Source organism: Pelophylax lessonae (assembly GCF_965119305.1).
Source record: "Pelophylax lessonae genome assembly, chromosome: 5".
NCBI lineage: Eukaryota > Metazoa > Chordata > Amphibia > Anura > Ranidae > Pelophylax > Pelophylax lessonae.
This window is the reverse complement of record NC_138772.1, coordinates 401,711,777-401,727,568: the sequence shown is the minus strand read 5'-3', so window position 1 is coordinate 401,727,568 and position 15,792 is coordinate 401,711,777. Positions and strand designations below refer to the sequence as shown.

The following is a 15,792-nucleotide window of genomic DNA, read 5'->3' as shown; positions in this document are numbered from 1 at the left end:
TATAAAAATAAGCCCGTTCATAGAACTGATACAGAATTTTTGATGACTATTTATTAACTAGTGGAGTTTTTAAAAAGCTGATGGTGAGTGTAATGAGATATAGTAGAGAATTGTAAAACTGCAGTATTAAAATACTTTTTTTTTTTTCTATAGCTAAACCGAGCGAAACCACCTGATATTAACTGCACTGACCAGATGGGCAACACCCCTCTGCACTGTGCTGTGTATCGCGGCATGAAGAAATGCGCCTTAAAACTTCTGAAAAGCGGAGCGGATGTGAATATCAAGAATGAGAAGAGTAAGTCTATTACATATATACTGTCAATACTACAAATGGAAATGTAATTTCCTTGGTATATATCGAACCATTTGTTTGGCATTGAAATATGCAATAAATGAAAGCCAGCACATTAGCAGACACTACATATTACTAACCATGTACCATGCTTCAACCATGTGGCAATTTTCAGGAAATTTGCAATGACATTCATACAGCTTTTAAAAACCGAATGGAATCTACATCCAGACATTTCTGTCCACACCTTCCAATGATCGGTGTTCGTAGTAGGTTGGCTTGATTTTGCAAATGAAAGCCGACCAAAATTGTCTGTCATTTGCCATGGGTGGCCAGCAGTACTATGTGCTGCAGCTGTAGTTTCTTATTCTTAGACTGCATTCACATCCCAGGGTTTTGAATCGTGGGCAGATTTGCAACGATTCTGCCTTAGCGCCAAGGTGTGAATGACAAATCGCGGTGTAGTTCTGCAGCAATTGTCACGCTGCAATCATGGCCACCTCACATCGCGTGAAGCATGTTGCCCAAAAGTAGCTCCTGAACTTCTTTTGGGCGACAGGCTTCACGTGATTTAGGTTGCCGCGATTGCAGAGCGATTTATCGCAGCAGACCCGCACTGCAATTTTAGGTGCATTCAAATAAATGGCATCTCAAATGTGAATGACAAATTGCTAAGCACCCATTTGAGATGCCATTTATTTGAATGCACCTAAAATCGCAGTGCGGGTCTGATGCGATTGTCACGCTACAATCGTGGCCACACACATCGCGTGAAGCATGTTGCCCAAAAGTAGTTCTTGAACTTCTTTTTGGGCGACAGGCTTCACGTGATGTAGGTTGCTGCGATTGCAGCGCGATTTATCGTGTGACAATGGCAGCAGAGCCGCACTGCGATTTTAGGTGCATTCAGATAAATGGCATCTCAAATGTGCGTTCTGCAATTTGTCATTCACATCTCGGCGCTGTGAAATAGCAGGCAGAATCATGGCAAATATGCCCACAATTCAAAACGCTGAGGTGTGAATGCAGTCTCAGGGCCCTTTTACACTGATGCGTTTTTTGCTGTGTTTTTACCTTGCTAAAAACGCAATAAAACAGTTTATCTTTAAATCCTATGGAACTCTTCACACCACTGCGCCCCGAGTTCCGTGCGTTTTGAAAAGTCCACCACGCTGTATCTTTGGTGTGCCAGTCGTTTTGGAACAAAGAGGTCATCAGCAAACTTTTCCCACAAAGTTGGCAGCATGAAATTCTCCAAAATGTCTTGGTATGCTGACTCTTTAAGGTTCCCTTCACTGGAACTAAGAGGCCAAGCCCAACCCCTGAAAAACAACTCCACACCATAATCACCATACTATTCGCTGCGCTGCAATAGCAGCAACCCGCCTCACGTGAAGCATGTTGCTTAAAAGTAGCTCCTGAACTTTTTTTTGGGTGACACGCAGTGTGGGTTGCTGCGATTACAGCGAGATTTATTGCTCCACAATCTCGGCAGACCCATTACGCGATTTTGGGTGCATTCAAATAATGGCATCTCAAATGTGCGTTCTGCAATTTGTCATTCACACCTCAGCTCTTTGAAATCCTGGGCAGAATCGTAGAAGATCTGCCCGCAATTCAAAACGCTGAGGTGTGAATGCAGTCTCAGGGCCCTTTTACACTGATGCGTTTTTTGCTGTGTTTTTACCTTGCTAAAAACGCAATAACATATTTCTCTTTAAATCCTATGGGACTCTTCATACCATTGCGCTGTGGGTGCCATGCATTTTGAAAAGTCATCCATACTGCCTTTTTGATGTGCCAAAAATGCAGCTCCCCTTTGAAATCATTGGAAAATGAATAAAAACGCACAGCAGTTGTGTTTTTAGTGTGTTTTAAGTCACAGGTGCATGCCAACCAGAAAACACACCTGAAACACAGCAAACATGCATACGTTTTTTTTAACGTGTTTTTTCAATGGAGAAGTTTGAAAGCACCCTTCCTGTATGTTTCATGAAACTTGATTCATAGCAACACAGCTGTACTGGCGCTAGACTCCTTATCATAATTGAAGCATCAGGCAATATTTCATTGATAAGCTTTTTGATGCAAGCCACACCCTTAATGCTCAGCCCCACCTCCTTCTTTCACTGCACCATTACTGGAGCAACACATTGAACTTAAATCCCAGCTCACACTCGTGCGATGCGGCAAACCCTGCGAATCAGTGCCGGTCCCCGCATTGCACCAGAATCGCACAGTGGTTCACACTGAAATCTGCAAATCGCTGGGGCATGTAAAGGTTATGACACCCCCAGATTGGTTTTCAGATCCCAGTGCGAACTGTGAAATGGTGCAGAAATCAAATCGCATAGGTGTGAACACCCATGAGATCTGATTCCAGTGCAGACTAAAAAAGGGTCCTGCGCCATTTTCGTGCGAATGTGATGCAATTTCAGCCAAATATTTTGTATGGCTGAAATTGCATCGCACAGACATCGCATGTGATCTGCACAGTGTTTCACACTGAAATCTGCAAATCGCTGGGGGATTTAAAGGTTATGACACCCCCAGATTGGTTAGCAGATCGCAGTGCGAACTGTGAAATGGTGCAGGAATCAAATCGCATAGGTGTGAACAATTATGTGATCTGATTCCAATGCGGACCAAAAAAGGGTCCTGCGCCATTTTCGTTCGAATGCGATGCAATTTCAGCCAAACATTTTGTATGGCTGAAATCGCATCGCACAGACATCGCATGTGATCTGCACAGCAATGCGGTGTGAATCGCATGCTATGCCTGGATTCGCACTAGTATGAACTGGCACTGAAACAGTAAGGAGAAAAATTAGCAGTGAACTGTATGAACATTCATTCCTGTGCATAGGAGGGATGAACTCCTCTTCATACGTGACCCAAGTTATTAACACAAAAAAAATAATTGTAAAACTTTTTTTATTACTTGTGTAATCATTTGGCTTTTTTATGCCTTTTTTATGCTATTTCAGACCAAACACCAGTAGACCTTGCCCAGCATGTTGGAATAAAGCGGGCCTTACAAACCCAGGCTGTAAAGGTGAGAACTATGTTATATGTACACAACATTAAACATATCAAACCTGGTCAACTCCAAACTGACCTTGGTATATATACACAGAGGTACCTTCAGTGTGAAACACATGCCAAAGTGATCAGTGGTTCAAAGGGTACAGGCGGTTTAATTCTTGATTTGGTTTGTAAAAGTTGACCTTGGCTCCATCCACGCCCCATCTTTCATTCTGCTGGGTGAATGAGAACACCCATGACTTTAAGTGATTAATGAAGAGAGTCCAAGCTCAATATTTGCAGGAACATTTTAGATAAATCGCTGGATCTGCCTTTTTCTAAATAGTTTTTTTTATCTACTAGTAAGCCCTTGTTCTGTATTTTTCTGCATAGGCTCATTTTAAATTGTTCAGGTTCACTTTAATTATGCTATGTTTTAATGGATCATGTTTTAATTTTCAGTATATTGCAAAAAATCTCCAAAGATTTGAAGGTCCACTATGCAAGGTAATTTTCCTTTATATACTTGAATTAACAGGGTTATCACATGCCCACGGCCAATGAGAAAAGAGCGAGAGATCTGAACCACATCAACTTGCACTGTAGCTGCTTGTTCTACTCGCACCGCATTAGTGTGAGCTGAGCTTTAATGCGATCTAAGTACATGCAGGCGCAGCTTAGACCACATTCACGGCCCATGTACAGGCGTGACGTCACCGAGGCCCAGTAAAAGATACTGAATGAAGACCGGGTTAAGATGTAAGCGCTGGTGATCTGGGAAAGCCATGAGCGCAGTGCTGGAGGTCTGTCTGTGCAAGCAAGTCTGTCATAATGTACTAGTACGCAGTGCATACTAGTACATTTATGACGTAGCCACCTCAATACAGCCATGTGTATATATACATCCTGGTGTTTTAAGGTGGGTATACCGGGATTATGGTTGAATCTACATCCATGATCCTGGTATAATTTTTTAAATCTTGCAATTCCTTTCATTGTAAAAGCAATCCTATCTGCTATACAGCCACTTGATTACTTTTTAAAAGTGTCCCCTTGTTCTCACACGCAAATGAGAACGTGCACGCTAGTTCTGCACACATATATGTTACATGTCTGGTATCACCACAAACGTCACAGCTGGAGAAATAATTCTAGGGCCAGACCTCCTGAGTAACTCTAAAGTGGTAACCTGTAAAGGCTTTTTAAGCGTTGCCTATGGATAATTTAGTATACTATAGTTTGTGGCTTTTACAGAACCATGTGCAATTTTGTATGCACATTATGTATGTATTATGTGTGACATATTTGGTATCTATGTACTTAGCGTAATATAATCTATTATAATTTACCAAAACTGGGTATTCTGTTTTGTTTGTCTTCACTAAATTAATTAAAGTGTATTTTTTTCTTTCAAAAAATGTGTGCTTAAAAGCTGCTGCACAAATACCGTGTGACATGACAAAAAATTGCAACACCCACCATTTTATTCTCTAGGGCACATGTGTCAAACGCAAGGTCTGCGGGCCAAATCTGGCCCTCCAGGCCATTTAATGTGGTCCTCACACCTCTCCTGCAACTGTGGCACCCCCCCCCCCATTTCCACCTCACCTTGTCTCAGCAGTCAGCAGCACAGAGGAGGAGAGAACTCCTCCACCAGATCCTGCGCTTCTCTTTGCAGTTGCAGGGAATTTTGTCTCTGCCACCCCCTTGTCTAAGCAGTCGGCAGCAGAGAGGAGGTCAGAATTCCTCCTACAGACCCTGCACCTCTGTGCAGCCATAGCACCCTCTTGTCTCCACCTTCCCTGGTCTCAGCATTCAGCAGCTGACTCCAGCCCTCCTCTGGTCCTCCTCCATGCACTTTCTACTTCCCAGCAGCAGCACATAGAAAGAGGTTGCACCGTATGTAAGAAAAGGTGGGAGACTCTTAAATTCTGATGTAAGAGGATGTGCTCTGGACATCTAGTCTAATAGATACCACCGGCCCTTTGTGCACACGACCATAATGCATCCCGAGATTAAATTGAGTTTGACACCCCTGCTCTAGGGCCTCTGCTTAAAGTATATATAGTGTTTGGAGGTTCCAAGTAATTTTCTAGCAAAAAAAAAATGCAGATTTTACATGTATGACAGAAATGTCAGAATTGGCCCGGTAGGCTCGTTGTTAAACCTGCAGAAGGGCTATGATTTTATTTTTTTCCGGGATACTTTATTACGGCTTTAATATTTTGTAGAGCTCAAATGCAGAGCATGATGGAAAGACCTATAGGAGTGGAACAAATGTGTCAAGTCTTCAGGGAAAAACCTAAGTGTATGCAGTCCACTAAAGTAGACATGTAAAAAACTCCTTGGAAAACGAATGCTCAAAAAACAATAAAAAGTTACATTTTTTTTTTTTTTTTTTTTATGCCCAAAGAGTAATAAGGGTTAAACCAGACTTTATTATCCTGTTCAGGGATATTTTATCAACCGGACTAAGAGGGCAGGGGTTTTATCCATTCCCTATTATATCTAAAAAAGGTTTTGGCTTTAGATATACTTTTATTTACAGACCCAGACTTTTTATCTGTTTGCTATAGGAACAGCCCAATTTGTTCCTCTGTGCTAGTGTTCGAAAAAGAAGGAACCCATTAATTTGTGCAAATAGAAATGTTTGTTTAATCAGAGCTCTTCTTTAATACTAGTTAATAATAATGCTATAACCATGCGCTCCTTTTGCAGATGCGTTTTACTTGTATACATGTGCTATATCTAATATGTATTACTTTATTGCCAACCTTGTATTTCAGAGCTTCCGTTTTTTTGGCTGGAAACCTTTCTGGGTTGTTTTGGAGCAGGGTGTAATTTCTTGGTACCAAAAACAGTAAGTATTTGGCTACATTGTTTTATTTCTGTAACTTGACTCTAAAATACAGTAACTGCAAATAAACCTTTTCATTTATTTCAAAAATGTTTTCTTCATTTAAGTACAAATATTTTTATAAATTTCAAATCCGTGATTTATGAAACCTGTTGTTTTTTTTTTTTGCAGGTCAGATGCACTTAACAATTCTTATCGGAAGGGTTGTAAACACTTGACACAAGCCGTCTGCACGGTAGGATTGAATTTCAATTTTTTTTTTTTTTTTAAAGATTTACAAAATATGCATACGGTATCCTAGAAACTTACTAATCCCAAATTATAAAACATGTGTACACTACAAATTTAAAGAAAAGAAATGCATATATATTTTTTTTTCCAAAAAAGAAATGCATATTTAACCAATAACTTTGCATGAAGTTAATCCGTCATTGTATCCTGTTAAATGTGACTTGGGATTTACAGTTGCTTTCAATCAGTATGTGCTGCTAGATGACCCCTAATGCGAATCATATATAATGTATTATTTGCTACTGATGATTATAACCGCACAAAATCGAATCCATTGTTTTGCTAAGGCATTGTGGTGGAGTTAAAGCCAAATGACAGCTGTATTGGCATGCCTTTTGCCCAGAATTAATTTTGACTTCAAACTACACCTTTTTTATTTTGTTTTAACTAGCTGCGCAGTGCTGGATTGTTCCAGTACAAAAATCTATTGTTATACACAAACAACATTTTAAATGCTTCTGTAAGATCAGTGTAGTTGGGTAGTTCAGTAGATTATTTTAACCTCTTGGCACCAGTGTCTTCTAGTCCTTTAAGAGGTTTAGGGTGTCAGGAGGTGGGGCAGGGTTTACGATCATGTGACCGCCAAGACTGGCGGTCAGATGATCGGAAAGGTCCTGATGGCAAGTAGCGATTTACCAGCTTTTTTGTTACCTGCCAGTAACTACGCTAGGAGTGTGCAGAGCAGGCACTCTCGGCATAGCTGCATTTACACTATAATTCACACAAATATGCGGCTACTTGGCTCCAAGGGGTTAAAAAAGGGCAGGATTCTTTCTTAAATGCACAAATTATAACTTGATAATATTTATTGGTAAGAACACCAGGGGTAGTTGATCCAGGGAATATCTGAATTCCTACTGGGGAGCCAAAAAAGGAATTATATTTTATATGGGTGTCTCTGAATTAACTGTGGGTATATGATTATGTATATAGTGGTATTCTATTTCTGTTTTTTTTTTTTTTTTTTAATCTCACTTCCTTACTGGGTATCAGAAATTGAAATATAACATATTGAAACACATAGCTGAGAATCCGATAGTCATAGGCACCACACCCCTAGAAATTGTAGACAATAGGCAAAAGGGATATACAGGGCTTTTGAGGTGCCAATACTCGAAAAAAGAAAAATTCAATATAACAATAGAAAGTTATTTTATTTGTACACAATGTAAAAATATGTATAAAAATAATTATTTTACATGCGCTATGCAGTTAATCCATTTCACTCTACATGTTTTGCTATGATTTTGCTTCTTCAGGAGAACACTACAGGAAAAAATATTTATCATTAATCACAAATAAATATGTCAATTACATAGGAACATATCACATTTGAGTCGAAGTTCTCAAACCACATATCAGACAATGCTTACACTGATAGGTCCTCAGGAGGGAGTATAGGTCCTACAAACATTTACCCAAATCTATGTTTGTAGGACCTATACCTATACTATACAGACAGAGCATTGTCTGATATGTGGTTTGAGAACTTTGACTCAAATGTGTTATGTTCCTATGTAATTGGCATATTCATTTGTGAATAATGTTACATCTTTTTTCTTGTAGTGTTCCCATGTGCAGTCCATAATTAAACACCTGAAGAAGCTAAATCCTAGTGAGACATGTAGAGTGAAATGGATTAACTGCATAGCACATGTAAAAAAAAAAAATTTTATATACATGTTTTTCAAATTTTGTCCAAATAAAATACATTTTTAATGTTCTACTGAATTCTCCTTTTTGTGTATTGGCACCTTAAAAACCCTGTATAACCCTGTATCAATCTGTCAGACCACCACATGTATATAAGCTAAACACGTCTTCAGGCTTGACTACCTCCCATCCCAAGGAAGTCATGGATATATTTGAAAAGTTTTATTCAAACCTCTTATCCCCTCCATCTTCATTAGCCCCGCTAGACTCCCAGAAATGGCTAGATGAAATCCCAATACCCTCTATATCGGAATCGGACTATGAACGGTTAAATGCTCCGATCACGGACACTGAAGTTGAACTGGTCATTAAATCTCTCCGCAATTCCTCAGCCCCGGGACCAGATGGATTTACTGCCATCTACTTTAAAACTTTCTCTCAAACTCTTGCCCCTAAACTTTCTCAATTATTCAATCACATATTAAAAGGCCACGAGTTCCCTGAGGAGATGTCTTTGGCTAATATGGTATTACTTCCAAAACCCAATAAAGACCTTTCCAGTCCCCAGAATTTCAGGCCAATCTCAATTATTAACAACGATCTAAAACTATTTAGTAAAATTCTTGCAGCCAGACTATCAACTATAATCCACAAGCTCATCTCCACCTTCCAATCAGGCTTTATTCCAAACCGCCAAATTACGGATAATATTAGATTGGCCTGTAACGTCATACAAGATGCTAACCTACACAAAAAACAATTATTACTATTGGATCTTGACATTCACAAGGCCTTTGACAGTGTTTCCTGGGATTACCTTAAACATCTCCTCCCCAGATTTGGACTCACAGGCGAGTTTCTAAATGGTTTCACGGCCCTTTATAAAAACCCCAAAACCAGGATTAGAATGACAGGTTGTAATTCCAACTTCTTCCCTCTGGGCAGGGGCACTAGACAGGGATGTCCCCTATCCCCTCTGCTATTTGCCCTAGCTATTGAACCTCTCTCTATAGCTATCAGAAGACATGATGGGGTGGGGGGATATGAGAAGGGCGGAGAATCATATAAATTAAGCCTTTATGCAGACGATGCTATACTTTTTATTCCGGATCCTTTGCGCTCGCTACCAAATTTGTTGACAATACTGGAGAAGTTCGCAGGAGTATCGGGTCTAACTATTAATATGTCGAAATCTATTGCGTTACCAATTAACTTCCCACCACAAGACATCCTAAACCTAAAAGATGTATTTCCCTTTGTGTGGGCTTCCGAATCCATCCCTTATCTTGGGATACAGCTATGCAAAGAATATAAATCCTTATTCCAATCCAACTTCCCTCCCTTAATGACCAAGATTCGTAGTCTACTACAAATATGGTCCTCTTATCATCTGTCCTTTTTGGGGAAGATAACAGAAGTTAAGATGACCATCCTTCCTAAAATGTTATATCTTTTTCGAGCTCTACCAATAAGTCTCACTAAACGGTTCATCTCCAAACTTCAATCACTTGTCAATAAATTTATTTGGGGTAACAAAAAATCCAGATATGCCGCTAACATTCTTTATCGACACCAACGATCAGGGGGTTTGGGTCTCCCTCAGATTTGGCCCTATTACATAAGTTGTAGGCTCTCCCAGCTAGGATACTGGCACACTCAACCTACGAACTCTCCATGGGTTTCGTTTGAGGCACAATCTATTGCTCCATTCCATCTAGCCGGTCTGCTATGGGACCCAACAATCCCTATACGTGGAATTTCTACCCGTAATTCCGTGGTTTCAGACTCCCTTAAAGTTTGGAGATCTGCAAATAAGCATAGTTCCTTAACATCCACTCCTCAATTGGGTGCTTCATTTTTGGGGGACCCCAAATTCAAGGAAGCATTTCATTCTCCTCACCAATTTACATGGTGGTCTAAAAACAAACTGACCACGTTGTTTGACCTTTTTGATGGAGGAATCATGTACTCATTTGAGCATTTGACAGAACACAAGAACATTCCTTCATCTGAAAAATTAAACTACGAATTAATCAAGAATTACTTCACCTCCTTTCATGCTCAGCCATCTGGAACTCCCCTCAGTACCTTTGAGCGAATATGCCTGGAAAACCCCCTGGGGGGAGGCCACATCTCTACCTTATACTCCACCCTAAATCCGCATGATACCGAGATTAAACTGAAATACATGACGGATTGGGAATTGGAGTTGCGGGAAACCCTTACGGCTAGGGATTGGCAAAACATGTGGTTGAACCTACGTGGCTCGACAAGATCACTGGGAGTTAGGGAGACAGCCGTGAAACTCTTTACTAGATGGTATTATACACCTGAAAAACTGAACAAAATTTATCCAGATATCTCCTCGAACTGTTTTAGAGGATGCAATGATACAGGTTCGTTTAAACACATATTCTGGGACTGTCCTAAAATACAAGACACATGGTCGGAAATATTCCACGCATGCGCGAAAATTACAGGTAAAAACCTTACACTCACACCATCACAATGTCTATTGTTTCAAGGTATCCCAGACGTTTCCACACCATTAACCCGTCTGATACATACGCTATGTGTCGCAATGCTATGGTCTATAACTAAACAATGGAAAGAACCCAATGTACCATATGTTCTGGTTAACCACAGAATAGAAGATATTAGATCTATGGAAGCATATCATCATTCTATTACGAATTCCAAAAACACATGGGATCAAAAATGGAACCCCTGGTTCATTTATAAATGCTCCTTACTCATTTAATATGTGATACGCTCCAGACTTCCCTATGTGCTGGAAGGATGATCTCTTCTGCCACACTAATGGTTGACCGGACAGGGCGTCCCCTCTTGAGGCAGACGGGAGGCCCAAAATAAGTCCTATTGATCCTGTGTCTATCTACATTATCCCATATATAAAGTCGTTTTCTGTTACTTTTTCAGAAGAATTAGCTCTATCACACATGTTTTCACATGGCTTAACATGTAAAATCCTACCTTATCTCTACCTGTCAGACCTGAAATGCCTTTTCTATGACGATGTTAACATATTCTTAACTTTATACTCTCCAGTTGGTTACTGTTTATATTTCTCATTATTATAGACATGAGATGTTCATATGGCTCTTGTAATACTGATACTTTATCATTGACAATGCATATATATTTTTGTATTCATTTACATTCAATAAACGTTTATAATCAAAAAAAAAAAAAAAAAAAAACCCTGTATATCCCTATTGCCAATTGTCTGCAAATGTAAATATAACTTTACTGGGAAGGCTGCAGATTTTGGTACACATGAACATCTGTGACATAGACATCGGTAGTGTGCTCACAGACCTTCAATCTAGGAGAGGGCAGCAGATGAGACTGAGAATACAGTACTGCACTGGGGGGGCAGGAAAGCCAAAATAATATGTGTTTCCCATGTATATGGCTACCAGCTGACTGATACTCTTTTAATTATTATATTGTCCTCTTCCCACTGTATGCTTAGCATGCAAATGTGGTATGGGCTGAAGATATTCTGGGCCCAGCATGTAAATGACCCTTAGTTATAGCTTTGTTTAAACTGACAAATATTTAATATTTTTTCCTTCAAGGTTAAATCCACAGATAATTCATCTTTTACGGTAAAATGCTTTGATGATAGCATTCATTACTTCAAAGTCTTGCCCAAAAACATGAGGCACAAAAGAGAGGTAAGCTAAATTGCAAACATTGTGAACTGCCACTTTGTATGGAGAGTCTAATATAATATAATATAATATAAAAAAAAAAAAATATATATATATATATATATATATATATATATATATATATATATATATTTTTTTTTTTTTTTTGACCAGCTTCCTCTTTTAGAATATTTTAGTACATGAAACTTATAGCAATGCAGCCCTCATTTAATTCACATCTGTAAGGCTTGAAAATGATTCTTTAGCAAAGTAATTATTAATTATACAGGGGGATTTTTATATTTTGTCCTCCAGGACTGGCTGGCTGCCATTGAGGAACACTCTGCTTATAGCACTCATTACTGCTCTCAAGACCAGCTCAGTGATGATGAAGATGAAGACATTGTGTTAGTTGAAGACATAAAGGAGTCACTAGAGGTAATTTCAAATGTGAATTGCTTTAGTCATGAATATAGATTGTATAGTTAATGTTTATTTGCCTTGTAATGTGTGATTGGCCTCTGTAATGTAAATGTGATTATATACAGTAAATCTCCAATATTGTCTCACTTTCTTCACCTGAGTGAAACCTAATGGGAAAGTTATGGTCTCGGTTCTTAGTTACAATTAGTCATACCTAAATTTGGAGAAATTCTTTAAACTGGACTGCATACTTTGTTGGTAAGAAGCTAAAAGGCTTACAGCTGACTCTTCAAATAAGAAACCACATGTTTTTTTTTTAATTATATTTTTTGTTTGCTATGTAGTAAACTCAGTGACTTTACCTAAACCAGATTAGTATCAGTAGAGGTCCTATGTACTGTACATTTTCTTCTGGTCCTGAACACATGGGACATGGGGCTGACTATTCATGTGGCCCTAAACACACCTTTAATAGGACTAACAGGAAATTGGATAAATAAAATGGCTAGAAGCATTATATATTTCATAGTAATATAATACCTGTATGTATTATTATGTGGTGGGGTACCAAGTACAGTAGTTTCCAGTTATAAAGTGGCATTGAAAAAACATAGATATTGGCATGTTCTCGTTTTTGAGTTTAATGTGTTTCTTGCATCTTTTAAGTTTTTTTATATCCCGTTTTTAATTTGGTCATTTTTTCATAGTATTGAGAAACAAATTTTTCTCCAAAAAAAAAAAAAAAAAGCAAGCTTGGGTTGCGGTGTTTTACATAAATACTTTTTCTGCAGTACTACTTCTGAACACTAGAGGATATATTTGATCTTTTCATTGTGCAGAGAATACCCATGGTTTTTAACCACTTCGCCTACAGGGCATTTTCACCCCCTTCCTGTCCAGGCCAATTTTTAGCTTTCAACGCTGTCACACTTTGAATGATAATTGCACGGTCATGCAACACTGTACTTATCTGAAATTATATTTTGGAGAAGGAGCTTTCTTTTGGTGTTATTTAACCACCACTGGTTTGTTTTATTTTTTTGTTAAACAAATGAAAAAAGACCGAAAATTTTGAAAGAAAAAAAAAAAAAAGTTCTTCTTTGTTTCTGTTACAACATTTTTTAAATAATTTTTCTCTTGCACTGATGAGGTGGCACTAATACGCAGCACTGATGGGCACTGATATGCAGGAGTGATATGCAGCACTGATAGGTGGCACTGATGGGACAGTATGGGCACTGATGGACACTTTTATGCTTCACTGTGGGACACTGATAGGTGGCACTGATGGGGAGGCACTAACGGGCATCGTTGATGGGCACTGATTGGCACCACTGGTGGGCACTGGCGGGTATCACTGATGGGACTGCACTGATAATGAATGCACTTATTATCAGCACGGACCCCTCCTGTCAGGAGAGACGCTTATCGCGCGCTGTCGGCACGAGTAGAGGAATGCTGATAACTGACACTTCCTATTTACACTGTGATCAGCTGTGATTGGAAACAGCTGATCAGATGGTAAATAGCCTATGTCATAAGTGCTTCACCTAGATTGAAGATGCGGTGTGTCGAAGCGAAACACTGCACCACCAATCACCACGGGGGCACGCACAAGTGGCCTGTTCTGAAGGTCATCATATGATGTCCAGTCAGAAAAAGGGGTTAAATTGTAATTATCAAGCATAATTTGTAGATTATGTCCTAGATCCTAGATCAAGAGAAGGTTTTTTTTTCTTGCAAAATATTTAAATATAAGTTGATATCCTGAAAGCTTTATTATTATATATATATATATATATATATATATATATATATATATATATATATATATATATATATATATATATATACAGTACAGACCAAAAGTTTGGACCCACCTTCTCATTCAAAGAGTTTTCTTTATTTTCATGACTATGAAAATTGTAGATTCCCACTGAAGGCATCAAAACTATGAATTAACACGTGGAATTATATACATAACAAAAAAGTGTGAAACAACTGAAAATGTCATATTCTAGGTTCTTCAAAGTAGCCACCTTTTTGCTTTGATTACTGCTTTGCACACTCTTGGCATTCTCTTGATGAGCTTCAAGAGGTAGTCACCTGAAATGGTCTTCCAACAGTCTTGAAGGAGTTCCCAGAGATGCTTAGCACTTGTTGGCCCTTTTTCCTTCACTCTGCGGTCCAGCTCACCCCAAACCATCTCGATTGGGTTCAGGTCCGGTGACTGTGGAGGCCAGGTCATCTGGCGCAGCACCCAATCACTCTCCTTCTTGGTCAAATAGCCAACTAAACGCAAACCGGATGGAATACATGCCGCTGCAAGATGCTGTGGTAGCCATGCTGGTTCAGTATGCCTTCAATTTTGAATAAATCCCCAACAGTGTCACCAGCAAAGCACCCCCCACACCATCACACCTCCTCCTCCATGCTTCACGTGGGAACCAGGCATGTAGAGTCCATCCGTTCACCTTTTCTGCGTCGCACAAAGACACGTTGGTTGGAACCAAAGATCTCAAATTTGGACTCCTCAGACCAAAGCACAGATTTCCACTGGTCTAATGTCCATTCCTTGTGTTCTTTAGCCCAAACAAGTCTCTTCTGCCACTCGTTTTCCTGTACTTGGCTGCTTTTTTCTTGCTATAATACAAATTCTAATCAGGGCCGTCTTTATTCTTGATTTGGACCCTGGGCAAAAATTTTCTTGGGCCCCCTTGAATCCACTTATCAACTATTTGGGGGCTCAAGGGGTAGCTGCTTTGGGCCCAACAACAATGACTAGACCCGGGGCAGCTGCCCCTTTTGCCCTGTGTTAAAGACAGCCCTGATTCTAACAGTCTATTCAGTAAGACTATCAGCTGTGTATCCACTTGACTTCTGCGCAACACAACTGATGGTCCCAACCCCATTTATAAGGCAAGAAATCACACTTATTAAACCTGACAGGGCACACCTGTGAAGTGAAAACCATTTCAGGTGACTACCTCTTGAAGTGTGACTCTACAATTTTCATAGTCATGAAAATAAAGAAAACTCTTTGAATGAGAAGGTGGGTCCAAACTTTTGGTCTGTACTGTGTGTATATATATATATATATATATATATATATATATATATATATATAATATATACATATTTTTTTTTTTTATTGTTAGACGGTGGTAATCCTGAAAAGCATTTGGAAACAAAGAGAAAAAGTTTACCATGGGCAGTGAAAGTATGCTGCTCAGTGTTTTATATGGAATGAAGCTTTTATTATTTTTCTTTATTGCTCCTTTCTGGATTTTCCAAAGCACAAAAGATGGTTAAAGTGTATGCAAGAAATGTTTTTCTTACATTTGAATAGAGCAGGGAAGGGTCAGGACCTTTACTCGGATTTTACTGCTATCTGTGGATCTGTTAGAAAGATCTTTTCCCTGTTAGAGCTGCACGATTCTGGATAAAATGAGAATCATAATGTGTTTGCTTAGAATAAAGATCACAATTCTCTCACAAGTCTCGGCGTAACATAATCTTTTACATTATACAAAAAAATTGGCCAACTTTACTGTTTAGTTTTGTTTTAAATT

The 15,792-nt window shown here is 39.1% G+C and overlaps 1 protein-coding gene across 3 annotated transcripts in view; it reads left to right on the top strand.

Moving 5' to 3' along the window:
• Nucleotides 1-15,792, top strand: part of OSBPL1A (oxysterol binding protein like 1A) — a 248,851-nt gene that overhangs the window by 47,383 nt on the left and 185,676 nt on the right. For all 3 annotated transcript variants that reach the window (XM_082258671.1, XM_082258672.1, XM_082258673.1), the window contains 7 exons: nt 154-298; nt 3,283-3,350; nt 3,782-3,826; nt 6,106-6,179; nt 6,348-6,411; nt 11,723-11,821; nt 12,113-12,235. In XM_082258671.1, the coding sequence (XP_082114797.1) occupies nt 154-298; nt 3,283-3,350; nt 3,782-3,826; nt 6,106-6,179; nt 6,348-6,411; nt 11,723-11,821; nt 12,113-12,235 (618 nt within the window). The remainder of the gene's footprint in view (nt 1-153; nt 299-3,282; nt 3,351-3,781; nt 3,827-6,105; nt 6,180-6,347; nt 6,412-11,722; nt 11,822-12,112; nt 12,236-15,792) is intronic.